This window comes from Chlorocebus sabaeus, chromosome 20, assembly GCF_047675955.1.
Source record: "Chlorocebus sabaeus isolate Y175 chromosome 20, mChlSab1.0.hap1, whole genome shotgun sequence".
Taxonomy (NCBI): domain Eukaryota; kingdom Metazoa; phylum Chordata; class Mammalia; order Primates; family Cercopithecidae; genus Chlorocebus; species Chlorocebus sabaeus.
In genome coordinates, this window is record NC_132923.1 from 26965143 (window position 1) to 26979885 (window position 14743).

The 14743-nt window shown below is 37.9% G+C and overlaps 1 protein-coding gene and 1 non-coding gene across 2 annotated transcripts in view; one reads left to right on the forward strand and one right to left on the reverse strand.

The window, feature by feature from the left end:
* Positions 1-2413: 2413 nt before the first annotated feature.
* GNAI3 (G protein subunit alpha i3) overlaps positions 2414-14743 on the reverse strand; it is a 48225-nt gene continuing 35895 nt past the window's right edge. Inside the window, exons 6-9 of the mRNA XM_007977682.3 lie at positions 11809-11938; positions 11271-11424; positions 5958-6170; positions 2414-5867 (exon numbers count right to left, since the gene is read on the reverse strand). Coding sequence (XP_007975873.2) covers positions 5980-6170; positions 11271-11424; positions 11809-11938 — 475 coding nt within the window. The 3' untranslated portion in view covers positions 2414-5867; positions 5958-5979. The remainder of the gene's footprint in view (positions 5868-5957; positions 6171-11270; positions 11425-11808; positions 11939-14743) is intronic.
* LOC119624536 (U6 spliceosomal RNA) lies at positions 6573-6679 on the forward strand. The gene has a single exon (XR_005240702.1). It is a non-coding gene; the product is annotated as a U6 spliceosomal RNA (small nuclear RNA).

A 14743-nucleotide genomic window follows, 5' to 3' on the forward strand; every position in this document is an offset into this window, starting at 1 on the left:
AATGACTTTCATTCTAGTTTAGAGCTAGTTAGCTTTGCTTTCTCTAGGAAGTGTAAATAAATATTCATGTTATTACATATACCGTTATCTGTCACAAGGTTTTATCTTTAATTTGGTGTATCTTTCAATTTTCACTGCATAAATGCAGTAAAATAAATGAAATAAATGTTTGGACATCCTAGGTTTCTTGTTGTCTTAATTTTGTATAAAACTAAATACTCTGTATCCAAAGTGTAGGAATGTTATGTGACCCAACAGTCTTCAGTAATTTTCTTGGTAGAAGGCACTTTAAGTCATGTACAAATGGTACTTCTTCTCAGGAAAAAATAGGTCATTCACTAGTGATTTTGAGGTTATTTGTGCACTGAAGTTGCTTTTCAATGTTTGTGTTGACTTTAAAAAAAAAAACAACAGAGTCTCACTCCGTCGCCCAGGCTGGAGTGCAGTGGTGCCATCTCCGCTCACTGCAACCTCTGCCTCCCAGGTTCAAGCGTTCTCCTGCCTCAGCCTCCAGAGTAGCTGGGATTACAGGCGTCCACCACCATGCCTGGCTAATTTTTGTATTTTTAGTAAAGATGGGGTTTCACTATGTTGGCCAGGCTAGTCTCAAACTCCTGACCTCAAGTGATCTGCTCACCTCGGCCTCCCAAACTGCTGGGATTACAGACATGAGCCACTGTGCCCAGCCTGCGTTGATCTTTTTTTTTTTTTGTGAGACGGAGTTTCGCTACGTTGCCCAGGCTGGAGTGCAATGGCCGGATCTCAGCTCACTGCAGGCTCCACCTCCCGGGTTTACGCCATTCTCCTGCCTCAGCCTCCCAAGTAGCTGGGACTACAGGCGCACGCCACCTCGCCCGGCTAGTTTTTTTTTTTTGTATTTTTTAGTAGAGACGGGGTTTCACCGTGTTAGCCAGGATAGTCTCGATCTCCTGACCTCGTGATCCACCCGTCTCGGCCTCCCAAAGTGCTGGGATTACAGGCTTGAGCCACCGCGCCCGGCCACCTGTGTTGATCTTTAATATAGATTGAGCATTTCAAACCTGAAAATCCAAAATCTAAAATGCTCCAAAATCGGAAGCTTTTTGAGTGACAACATAATGCTTAAAGGAAGCACGCACTGGGGCAGTTTGGATTTCAGATTTTTGGATTTGGAATCCTGAACCAGTAAGTATATAATGCAAATATTTCAAAACATGACAAAAATTAAACTCTCAAACACTTCTGGTTCCAAGAGATTTGGATAAGGGCTACTCAACCTGTATTAGGTCCTACTCAGTTGTCCCCAAATGTTGGCCCAGATTGGCTACATCAAAATCACCTGAGGAATGTATTAAAAACATGTATATTCCCATGACCTGGCTCAGACATTTTAATTTACTAGGGTTTAGCCAAAGAATCTGCTAAATCAAATTAACCACGTACCCCAGGTAACTACTGCTGTTTAACATTCGTTATTACCTCTTATTCCTGAGAAGATCTGAGTCAGCCCAGGTCTAGGCCTGATATGGTATCAGAAAAAAAAACTGCCCTGAGTGGGTGGAGTGGTTCACACCACCTGTAATCTCAGCACTTTGGGAGGACGAGGCAGGCAAATCACTTGAGGTCAGGAGTTTGAGACCAGCCTGGCTAACATGGTGAAACCCTGTCTCTCCTAAAAATACAAAAGTCAGTCAGGTGTGGTGGCACACGCCTGTAATCACAGCTACTTGGGAGGCTGAGGCACAAGAATCGCTTGAACCCACGAGGCAAAGGTTGCAGTGAGCAGAGATGGTGCCACTACACTCCAGCCTGGGCAACAGAGCGAGACTGTCTCAAAAAAAAAAAAAAAAAGAAAGAAAGAAAAGAAAAAAGAAAAACAAGAGAAAAACCTGCCCTATCCTGGTATGTTCTGAAGTATGTCGTTCTCAGCAGAACTAACTCATAAATGTTGAGAAAACTGAGGGGAAAGGAGGGAGAGAAGGGATCTTAAAAACTAAAACATAAAGGAATAAAGACCTTGATCATCATTAAAAATAGTTCTCTAGTGCCTGAAAAAGCCTTTCTTTTACTCCCTGACAGTTGTCAGCAAAATCATCTTTGAACTTGAGGTCTCTAGGCAGCCTGCCTTTTTCTCTTGTGCTTGTTGGGAGCAATACAACAAAATATGATGACCATAAAGCTATGTAAAGAGCTGAGGGTGATCCAGGTCAGATCTCTGATTTGCACTACGAAGCCTCAAGTAGAACACAATAATTACCTGGCACTGGCAAACTAAGATCATTGTTCTTAAAATCAGTATTACACATGAAAAGGAAAGATCCCACAAGTACTACTGCTCAAGGAAAACAGTGACGTTTTAGGTTTATACAAATGAATAGAGGGCTGCTGATTTTTTTTTTTTTTTTTTTTTTGAACACATAAAAAGGGAAAATAATCAATGGTAGGTTTTTAATAGGAACAAGAGGCTGACTTTACCTTATATATGACTGCAATACAGCAAGGAGTTCTGCAACAGGAAACTCCAGAACTATGTACACATGCTAAGCAAATGAAAAAATTATATTAAGTAACTAATCAGGCCAGGGAAGCAATGTCCAAAGAATGTCACAGCTATAAATGAGAGAATAATGACCAGAATATAAGAATATAGAGCGACTGAATGAATTACAAAAACCAGCTGTTATTTTAAAATAGTCTAATGTGTATATACAACAAATAGAATATATATGAAAATTTAAAAAACAAGACAAGAAATTTTTTTTTGTAAATTTTGGTCCCATCTAGTCTTACACTGTAAAAATGTAGTACCTTGTGAAAAATAACGATCCATCAGTAAAAATTTAAAAAATGATTCACTGTGAACTAGAGATTTAGAATTCAAACTGTCCAAGATGAAAATGTCATCTCAAGATCCACTTATGAATAATTGTTAAAGTTTTTGGAATTTTCATCCTAGGAGGTAAAATCTGTTGCAAAGCTGAATTTATAAGGTTGGGGGACTGTCCATTAAGAATATTTCTTCTTTACACAGAGACTAATGGCTTCTTAAATGGTCCAAAGCATAGGCACCTGAATTCTGAAACATTATCCATCACAAATCTCCAGCATTCTCCAGAGGAAACACACAAGGCAACTTTTAGCTTCTTTGACTACAAATGCCGAAGTTTTTTTTCAGGCTAGTAGATTTAATGTTTCATCTCACATTTTAGCCCTGCTACAAGAAAATATCTTTTGTTTCAATACAAACCAGTGATTTGCAAGCCTGACTGGTAATCAAAATCACCTTTTAAAAATTATAAATTGCCGGCCGGGTGCGCTGGCTCACACCTGTAATCCAGCACTTTGGGAGGTCGAGGCGGGTGGATCACGAGGTCAGGAGATCAAGAGCATCCTGGCTAACACGGTGAAACACCGTCTCTACTAAAACATACAAAAAAATTAGCTGGTCGTGGTGGCAGGCACCTGTAGTCCCAGCAGGAGAATGGAGTGAACCTGGGAGGCGGCACTTGCAGTGAGCCAAGATAGTGCCACTGCACTCCAGCCTGGGCAACAGAGCAAGACTCCATCTCAAAAAAATAATCATAATAATTGATTGCCAGCCCACCAGCCAAAAGTCAATCTCTTAGATGGGTCCAAGTGATTTTTACTTAAGTCATATTAAAGACCACTTACTTAAATTGTCTCCCCGTGTCCTCAAGGAATGTGCATTTAGATAAGTTATTTGGGATGGTGAAATAAGAGTGATCGTCATGTAAACAAACAGAGAGCAAATGTAAACGGTACAAAGGCAGAAAATGGGGACCTGCTATTTTTCTTTAACAGAAGGGCTAAAAATTTAACATATCAGATAGATATTCAAATGAAAATACAAATTCAAAATAAAATGAACTTTTTTGGATTATTGGTTATTTTAGATTATCAATAATACCGTTCCATTATGAGTCCACAATATAGAAAGACTAAAGTTGAAAATAATATTCCACCAGTTCTCGTTTCCAGATGATCCTATATTACAGAATACAATAAGGAAAAGATATATTCAAAATGAATAAGAACTACCAACCCTGTTTACATTGTGGGCATTGAATCAATCACCAATTGAAGCTGATAATTTTCTTTCAGATCAAGTTTTCCCAAATCTAAAGAAAATTTCATTATATAATACAGTTATACCATCTGTAAGCTATCATTTTCCAAAAAGAATCAGAAAAAAAGTTAAAAACAACCAACAAAGGCACTGAACTGCTATGACTTGCTTTTTTGTTGACACCAACCTTTTTCTGTAAACTAGTGAAAGGTCACATCAAAAGATGAAATAGAATCCAATCCAAAAAGATTGGACCCCAAAAGGCACTGCTCAAACTTCTGATTTGAAATGCTCAAAATGGATTCTCTTCATTTGTATTCCCCCAATTGAGCATTCAATATTTAATGACATTTGCTGTACATTATACAAAAGGGTCTGTAGGTTGAAGTGAATATAACTCTCCACACAAGCAAAATGTAAATCTGCAAAATGAATGATGATCACATTCACTCGTATGCAGATATAACATAAAACCTAAGGTTCAACAATACTATTACACCAAAGGACTAGACCTACAGGAAACCCTTCTACCTAAACCCATTCTCAGACAAAGGCTAAAACACATTCTGCAAAGGCAAAAGGAAACAGAAGACAGTATTTCCATTAAAGACTAGTTATAAACAGGAGCAAACCTGGGCTCTTTACTCACCATTTTAATACTGCTGCCAACTATAACAGATTAAAAATGTACACATGACAAAGTGGAAAAAAGTCCCAAAATGCAACAGTTTCAGCAAAAGAACATACTAAGGATTACTACAGTTAACATTGCTACAGTAAAAACGATGGCAAACAGGGATTTGGCACCACATTTACAAAGTAAAAGCATGCACTGTTAATACACTTTAGAGGTCTCTCAACAGAAAAGGCCATGAAGATGGAAAACAAGAGGCACCTTGTACAAAACTCCCTATAACTGAGACAAACAAGCAAGAATCAAAGTGGTCAATTTAGTAAATATGTAGCAGCAAAGTCACTGGTTCTGTTTGGAATTTAGCAATTTGCATTTCTGATTGGCAGCTGTCCCGGGCATGTCTGTATCCAAGAAGCTGACTTTATCATACTACATCACAGCAGTAATTTGGTAATCTGCATAAACAAAGTTAACCTTCAACCATAAGCTTAAAGAAAAGAGAGAACTAGAATCTTATTGCAGAACTTTCCAATGTAATTACCATATGGAAACCATAATGGTACTTTGAGCAGGATAATAACATAAATTTCATCAAAAAAGTTGTATGCATAGCCCCAGTAACTGGAAAGAATTATAAGTAATTATGGAAGTATTATATTCTGACCACACCAAGAGTTACAAACAAAGAGTTCCTACTAAAGAGGAATATTTTCAAGATGATCTGGTCACATCATGTGCATAGTTAACATTGTGTTTTAATAAAGATTCTTTTGCAAATAAAGAAATAAAATTTAGTAAAGTTATTCTTCTCTTGATGAAAAAACCCTAAAAATGAACCACTGGTGGTTTGTTAAGAAGGGGGAAAAAAAGAGTAAGCTACATATTGAAGTTCTAGAATGCAGCACCTCAACTTCACATCTTCCATAAGCATTTAAGATTAAGAAATCCAAGTGATGTCTTGATGATCAAATCACACTTTACAGTTCTTCCAATTCCAATGTCTGACTTTAGCATCTCATGTCAATTAAAAGTTCCCTAATATAGAAGATTGTGCTAAAGAGTGCTAAGATTCTGCATGCTGCTGCCATTCCCTGGTCCCGTTCATGCTTGTAGCTGCCCCGTAAGACAGCAAAAGGTGTCTGGTCTCAACACTCCACACTGTAGTAACTAGAAGAGAAGAATATTCTTAATTAGAAAAACTTTACAAAGCTAAGAGACATCACTATAGCACTGTAACTACCTTGTATGAAACTTTACCTTTCACTAACATCCATGCTTTTCAATAAAGTCCACATTCCTTTAAGTTGTTTTTAATGATGACATCTGTAACAGCATCAAAAACAAACTGCACATTCTTCGTGTCTGTGGCACAGGTGAAGTGAGTGTAGATCTCCTTGGTATCTTTTCTTCTGTTCAGATCTTCAAACTGGCATTGAATATAGGCAGCTGCCTCTTCATATGTATTGGAACCTAAAACAGACACCCGGTACTCTCAGTTCAAATTGTAACAGCTGCCTGAACTCAACTAAGTCAGACCATTACCATTTACTTATGGAGAGGAAACATAACCCAATTAAATATGAATAGAATTTTCTATTTCTATAATCATTAGATGTTTCTATAATTAGGTTCTTCGTGAGAGTAGACTCTCATGGTAACTAAAATAAAATCATCACACACAAAGATTGAAGAAAACATAACATTGTTTCTCTTTACCCTTTCATTTAGACTTTTCAGCTAAAAAAAATCTAGAAAGTATAAAAGGAAACTAGGAAAGTAGGAAGGTGCATTTCTAGGGAACACAACTGCTTCAAAGGTCTGAGACAGGCTGTGTTCCTTGGAGTGATCTTGGACTAAAAATTCAACAGGGTAGTGCTCACTTTGGTAGCACATGTACTAAAATTGGAACAATACAGAGAAGATTGGCATGGCCACTGCACAAGGATGACACGCAAATTCATGAAGCATTCCATATTTTTGAAAACAACTGGGTCGGATCATGCTAAAGGGAGATAATGTTACTCTGCTACAAAGTGTTTCCAACTAGAAAGGATCAATGAAGTGAGAAATTGTTGAGAAGGATACAGTTTGCTTTTAGATGTCCTTTGTCCAATATGAACATTTACTCATATTGTTTTAATTACCCTTATGTTACTACAAGATGGCAATAAATGCTATGGGATTGTTTGTATTAAAACAAACAAAAAAAGGAATTCAACAGGGTAAATTGTTCTTTTCAAAATCATTCCAGTTTTAAGGAGGTTTAGCTTCAAAGCCTTAAGGTAATAATTTAAGTAAGGAAAAGCAATACACTTTAAAAGAGTGAATTTTAGGGTTTCTGAATTATATATCAATAAAGCTCTTATTTTTTACAAAAAGAAAGGTGGCAGGAACCAAAAGTAAAAGCTGTCTCAACAATATTTGTAATTAATACCCTTAAATCACCTGCTTTTTATACCATCTTGTCTACTTATGGAACCTTTAGAGTAGCCTTAGAAACTGGCTATAAAGTCAGGGAAACGCAACAAAGACAATTCATTATTCCAATAAACTAGAGGCTATTTTCAGTAACATTAAGCATAACAAAAATATCAATAACAAAGATATAAAGAAGGCCAGCTAACAAAATGGAGCTTAAGAAAAAAGGAGCTGGGTGGGGTGGCTCACACCTGGGGCCACAGCAGGTGGATCGCTTGAGGTCAGGAGTTCAAGACCAGCCTGGCCAACACAGTGAAACCCTATCTCTACTAAAAATCAAAAAATCATTAGCTAGGCCTAGTGGTGGGCACCTGTAGTGGAGCTGAGGCACAAGAAGCACTTGAATCTGGGAGGCGAAGGTTTCAGTGAGCCGAGATCATGCCACTGCATTTCTGTCTGGGAGACAGAGCAAGACACTGTCTCAAAAAAAAAAAAAAAAAAAAAAAAGGAAAGGAAAAGAATATTAATTAAAATATTTAAAGAACTGAAGGAAAACAGCTTTGTAGGTGCTTGAAGCAAGTTCTTAAAATCTGGAAAACAACCTCTGTAAATTAGAGGCAGATGAGTGAAAAGTGAATTTTGTCTGCTAGGAACAGATACTAATACCTAGCAAATAAGGACTGTAAGAATTGGTACGTAGAATGAAGACAATGGAGGATAGGCTTGGAAGTTAACAACAACAACGAAAATGGATACGATATTAAAGACTCTTTGCTTTGTGTGAAGACTCTAAGCTGGGCCTTCAACATTAATGCCAATTCTTTTACTTGTCTTACATCTCTCTCCCCCCGTCCTAAAACTTGGTTGCTTTCTATAAACTCACCTGATTCTCACCTCCCTCTGTTCTTTACTCTGAACAGGTAACCACATTTTCAACTTCCTTAAGAAAACAGAGGCCATGAGGATTAAACTACATCTCAACTTTTTGTCCTACCACCTCACTCAAAATGTTACATATCGGCACTTATTTGTACTTCTGGTCTTAGAGGTGTCTTGCTTCTTCCTCAAAAATCAATTGTTCTACCTATACTCTTTTAAAAAAACTGAGGAAAATTAACATAACAGATGTTTAACCATTTTAAAGTGTACAATTCAGTGGCACTTAGTGTATTCACAATGTTATGCAATCACCACCTCTCTCTAGCGACAAAACTTTTTCAATGCCCTATTCCCATTAAGTAATCACTCCCTATTTTTCCCATTCTCCCAATTCTCATAACCACTAATATGCTTTCTGTCTCTATGGATTTGCCTATTTTGGATATATCATATAATAGAAGTATTGGCCTCTTTTACTTAGCACAGTGTTTTGAGTTTCATACAAGTTGTACCATCTATTATTATTCCTTTTCTTGGGTAAATAATATTCATTGTATGTATATAACACAATTTGTTTATCCATTTATCCTACTTAGACTCTTAATTCCTTTTTTCCCACCTGCTTGCAAATCTTGCTCCTTCAGTTACATCTGTTTTTTCAACATCTCTTTTGCTTATAGGATCTTAGCCCTCAACCTATAAACATTCTTAAATTTCTCCCTTTTACCACGTTGCTCAAGAGTAGTCTACACTTGTCTTCTTTCTTCACTTTCCACTCTGTAACTCACTGTACTCACCTTTCCATTGACACTGCTCTCAAGAGCAGGTCACCGACCTCCTGTTAACTCCAAGGCCATTTTTCAGTATTTATCTTACTTATCTGCAGATAACACTGTTGACTGAAATATTTAATCAACTCACTTTTTAAGCTCTCCTTTTGGTTATGATATCTTTCTTTCTCTCCTGCCAATAGAGGCTGCTATTCTCTCTCATTTTATCTGTGGTCCTTTTTCTCCTCATTCTATATTATTATCTCCATAGGTCATTTCACCCATTTCCATGTTTTCATTACTGATGATCTCAAACTCCAACCTCTCCCCAACCTCAAATATAACTCCCCATGAGATATTATTTCGATGTTCCATAAATAATTAAAAATCAACATTCCTAAATATGAATTCAGGTCACAGCACCAGCATCCAAGACAGAAACCTGGGAGTACCTCTGACTCTTCCCATTTCCTTAACCCTGCTTTACCCCTTCACTTTATTGATTGATTGACTGACGGATGGAGACTCACTCTGTCTCCAGGCTGGAGGGCAGTGGTGCAATCTCAGCTCACTGCAACCCCCGCCCCCTGGGTTCAAGCGATTCTCCCGCCTCAGCCTCCCGAGTAGCTGGGATTACAGGTGCGCGCCACCATGCCCAGCTAATTTTTCTATTTTTAGTAGAGACAGGGTTTCACCACATTGTCCAGGATGGTCTCAATCTCCTGACCTCATGATCCACCCACCACGGCCTCCCAAAGTGCTGGGATTACAGGCATGAGCCACCGCACCCGGCCTCACTTTATTATAGAAAGCATTTACAGTGTCTCCGCTAATAAGAGTTCCTATTCTCTGGAAATACCTGACTCTGATGTCCTAGTTTCATAGTGATCCATCCCTGGCAGGTTACATTTCTGCCCCTGACCTCAACTGATTGGCCTACAGATTTCTGCCTGACTTAACCATAGCCAGAATCTCTCTCCTTGGAATTTGAAACCAAGGCCAGGCAATCCCAGTCTAGTCTTATCTTTTTTTGTTTTTGTTTTTGTTTTTTTCAGGTGGTGTCTTGCTCAGTCGCCCAGGCTGGAGTGCAGTGGCGTGATCTCGGCTCACTGCAAGCTCCGCCTCCCAGGTTCACACCATTCTCCTGCCTCAGTTTCCCAAGTAGCTGGGACTACAGGTGCCCGCCACCATCCCAGCTAATTTTTTTTTTTTTTGTATTTTTAGTAGAGACGGGGTTTCACTGTGTTAGCCAGGATGGTCTCAATCTCCTGACCTCGTGATCCACTCAGCCTCCCAAAGTGCTGGGATTACAGGTGTGAGCCACCACGCCCGGCCTAGTCTGATCAGAGATACAGAAACTGTGACTAGGCTGTTATCACATAAACTGAATAGCAGAGAAAGCTGGTAAGGAGAGAAAGAATAATAAAAAAGATACACAGAGGAGACAAAAAAGATAGGGATAAAGAGTGCTTCCAGGGTTCCTGACAATTATTTCCTAGTTCTAATTCCATTCTAAGACCTGTCCACTCTTGCCTTTGGGTTCTAAGATCTATCCCTTAATCCCCATCAAGAGTTTTTATTTCTATCCTGAGTTCTTACTAATTCAAATCTACTACTATCTTTATTATTTATTGCATAAACTTTCTAAAGCACAGTTTCTTCTATATCATGTACCCCATGATATGGATCATGGAAGGATATTAAACCTTCAACCGATCATCATTGTCTCAGCATGAGATATAAGGCCCTCCATGAGTTGATCTCTGACCATCTCTCCAACCACTTCTTCCCTGCCACTGTAAACTCTAGTAATACCAAACTCCTTCTGAGTTCCACAACTGGTCACACCATTTTCCTACTTCCATATTTTCATATATGCAATTCCTCTTTTCTAAAATGCTTTTATTCCCGTCTGCCTGATGATTTCTATTGCATCCTCTTAGCCGCTCTAGAAAAAGACTACACTGACCCCATCAGAAGTAACCACTTCTATTCCCTTTCTGTTAATGCACATTTTACACTACAATAAATTTATTTATGTCCCTTGGCAACTACATGTCAGTTTCTTGGGCACAATGATTACAACTTACCCTTGTATTTTCTTCGACATATACCAAGTTTTACTTTATTTTTTGTGAGACAGGGTGTCACTATGTTGCCTAGGCTGATCTCAAACTCTTGGGCTCAAATGATCCTCCTGCCTCAACCTTCCAAGTAGCTAGAATTATAGCCACCATGCTCAGCTCCCAAATTTACTTTTTCTCCTTTTTATTTTCCTCAAAAAATGAAGAGAGAAATTTAAAATAAACACAGAAAATTCAATTGTGTCTGATATGGCACTCTTGACTTAGGGGGTTTTAATCACAGGCTTAATGCCAATGCCACTACCACTGAATACTCTCCATCAATCACTAAAAAAAAAAAAAGGCAGTTTTAAGAATGCCACCAAAGTGTCGATCTAAGTAAGATGTGTACCTCCACAAAGTCTTTCATAACCTCTTACCTGTGTATTCTGGATAACAGATAGTTAACGGACTCCTCTTTATTTTTTCCTCAAACAGGTCTTTCTTGTTAAGAAAGAGAATGATTGAAGTTTCTGTAAACCATTTGTTATTACAAATGCTGTCAAACAGTTTCATGCTTTCATGCATTCGGTTCTGAAAAAGAAATAAAGGATGATAGGTCAGTAGCAAATAGTAAAAGTGGATTAACTTAATGAAAAAGACAAACCAACAAGTTTTGCAGCACTGAATGGCATTAATGGAAATAAGTCAAACACCAATAAGATAAAGTTGAGTGTCAGTCCTCATTTGTGTAATTTTGAGGCGAGAGGAGGTAGGAGGAAGGGCTGGCTAACATCCTTTCCACATAACTCAATGTGCCTATAACATCTTTTTTAGAGTAACAGGACACAGATCAAAAAAATTAAAGATACTAAGTTTTGACTGAATGAGCAAATGGATGCAGACAATTTTCCTAATAAGTTATTTTCTATTTCCTGGTTACATTAGACAGGCTTTTTACCAGAAGCTCCAACATACCATCTCCTCGTCCTCAGCCAGAACAAGGTCATAATCACTGAGGGCCACACAGAAAATAATTGCTGTCACTCCCTCAAAACAGTGAATCCACTTTTTTCGTTCTGATCTTTGGCCACCTACATCAAACATCCTGGCAACGGGAAAGAAAGCACAAATTCAGCAAGGTCATACATACACCTCTCCCTAAACTGAAATAATTAGGAAACTTCCCACTATTACATATTCAAAACTTCATTTATAATAGAAGACAAACAAGGAATAGACTAAATGCAGTCAAAATAATTACCTTGGCTAAAAGTACAAGACAACAATATGAGAAAATAAAATTTGTGAATAATCTAGATTCTAATTTTAGACAGATAGTTGAGCCTCCTCTCTATCAAAGCTTGTACCAGATGTGTGAAAAGTCAGCAGAATAAGCACTGAAATGGATTAAAGGAAGGAGAGGAAAAGATAGGAAAAGCAAAGAGCTAAATAATACAGTTTGAGATAATAATAATAATGGCATATTTATTGAGTGCTTACCATGGTGCCAGACACTACTATTAAACACCTTAACTCATTTTGCCCTTGTAACACTCCTATAAGTACTATTATTATTACCCCAATTATACAGATAAAGAAATTGAGGCACATTCAATGTTAAATGATTTGCTCAAAGGTACACTACTAACAAACAGGGACTGGGGATCTGAACCTAGGCACTCTAACTCCAGCACCCATGTTCTGACTCTCAAAATGGTTTGCCTATAAATGCCCAATGTGCACCCTGCTTCCATAACTTCTTCTTACTAAGTTTGTTTTCCTTACCTTTAAAAAAAAAATTTGGAGATTAATTGTAAAAACAAATAAATTATATTTTTATGGTAGGATTCTATGAACCCAATAACCAAAAAACAGCCTTGACCAATATTTCCAAACTTCAAGCCTTACTTAAACCTAATTAATAAAAACAAAGTCTCAACTGTTCACAAACTTTATGTTCCACTCCAGATCAGTTTTAGTCCAATACTCTCTTCTGGGCGACTTACTTGGTATTCTGAGTCAACTGCTGAACTTCCATCAACAGCATCCTCAACTACCTCCTACAGTAAAAAGAAGATCTGCACTGCTTTGTGTTTTAGCTGATACTTAGGTCTAATGACGTATACATGCAAATTGTTACTCTGTGACCTGTGTTTGAAGAAAATGATAAAATTTTTAAAGGCTAAACTCTGCTGAACTGGTTTAATGTATAAGATCAATAGTGACTAGAGGCCTACATTTCCATTGATGTTTTTGCCCAGAAATTGAAAGAAATAAGACACGGTGATTTCTCAATGTATGCTTAAAAGGAATTATCTCTTTATGACCCAACTCTTCCTTTGGGTTAATCTTGCACAATTCTTTTTGACCTTTGGTCATGACACCTGAAATGATGTAATCACAAGTTGGCTTTAATATAGGGTCATAATACAGGTTTTAGGAAGGCTAACATCATATATTTCACCATGGAAGTCTCAAGGGGAGACACACCAATAACTTCAATTTACTCCCCCATTTTCTCTACAAAGTCTATACAACACTGTGAAGTTCCAAGGTGGGCTTTTAGCACATATTAACATTTACAATATCATTCACTAAGAGATCAACATTTCATAAACATTACCTCATTAACTGAGAGGCAAGTAAGCAATTACACAATGCCTTGCATATGGTAGATGCTCAATAAATGTTTGAATAAATGGATAGTAGTTTTGCCTAGAGAGAAGAGGAAAAGGAAGAAATGATAGTACTTCATAACAAGATAACTACATGCCAACAATCAAGTAGGTGTGGCACCTTAATTAGATCTGGCTATTGATCATGGCATAAAAAGACAGGACAGTTAGGATTTTGCCTAACTAAAGACTGATCTATGTAACAACACCAATAAGAACGTTTCCAACACTAAATAATGATCACAACTTTTAATTATAAGTAGATTACAAACCTTATACAAAGAAATCTCATTCTTATTGTCTTATGAGTGATAATCCATGTGGTCTTTGCTGCTCTTGCTAAATAAATTCATCAGTACTAACGATAAGCAGCAAGTCTATTCTAAAAGCATTTAGAGCTGAACTGCTATTTTCCTGTACCAGGAAAAAATCTAGTTTAGTGTATTAGGATTTCAAGACCCTGACTGGTATCTAGTAATAAGTAAACCCTATGTGGATTTCACAAATCCTGTGTAAGAGTTGGTTTCAGACAAAAAACCTGACACGCTCTGAGGTAGTAGTTACATCTGTATGCAATAATGCCGAACATCACATTCTACATATAAGCATAATAACATAACTAAAGAACACATGGTGTATTGAAGGAGAAAAGTTTACTCCTAATCTCAAAGGTCACAAAAGAAGAAAATGGGAACCAAAAAAACATTTCTAATATTTATAAAAGACCATTAACACAGAGACAAGCTGAGGCTTGTTTTAGAATTACTAATGCTGCCAGGCATGGTGGCTCACACCTGTAATCCCAGCATTTTGGGAAGCCGAGGCGGGCAGATCACGAGGTCAGGAGATGGAGACCATCCTGGCTAACATGGTAAAAGCCCGTCTCTACTAAAAGTACAAAAAAAAAAAAAAAAATTAGCCGAGTGTGGTGGCATGCTCCTGTACTTCCAGCTACTCAGGAGGCTAAGGCAAGAGAATCACTTGAACCCGGGAGGCAGAGGTTGCAATGAGCCCAGATCGCACCACTGCACTCCAGCCTGGCGACAGAGCAAGACTCCGTCTCAAAAAAAAAAAAAAAAAAAGAATTACTGATGCTAATGAGAAGGTTATTTGTATTAGAATACTAGAATTTTCTCTCTCTAAAACTATCACAGTTGGACTGGGCATGGTGGCTCACACCTGCAATCCCAGCACTTTGAGAGGCTAAGGCGGGAGAATCACCTGAGCCCAGAAGT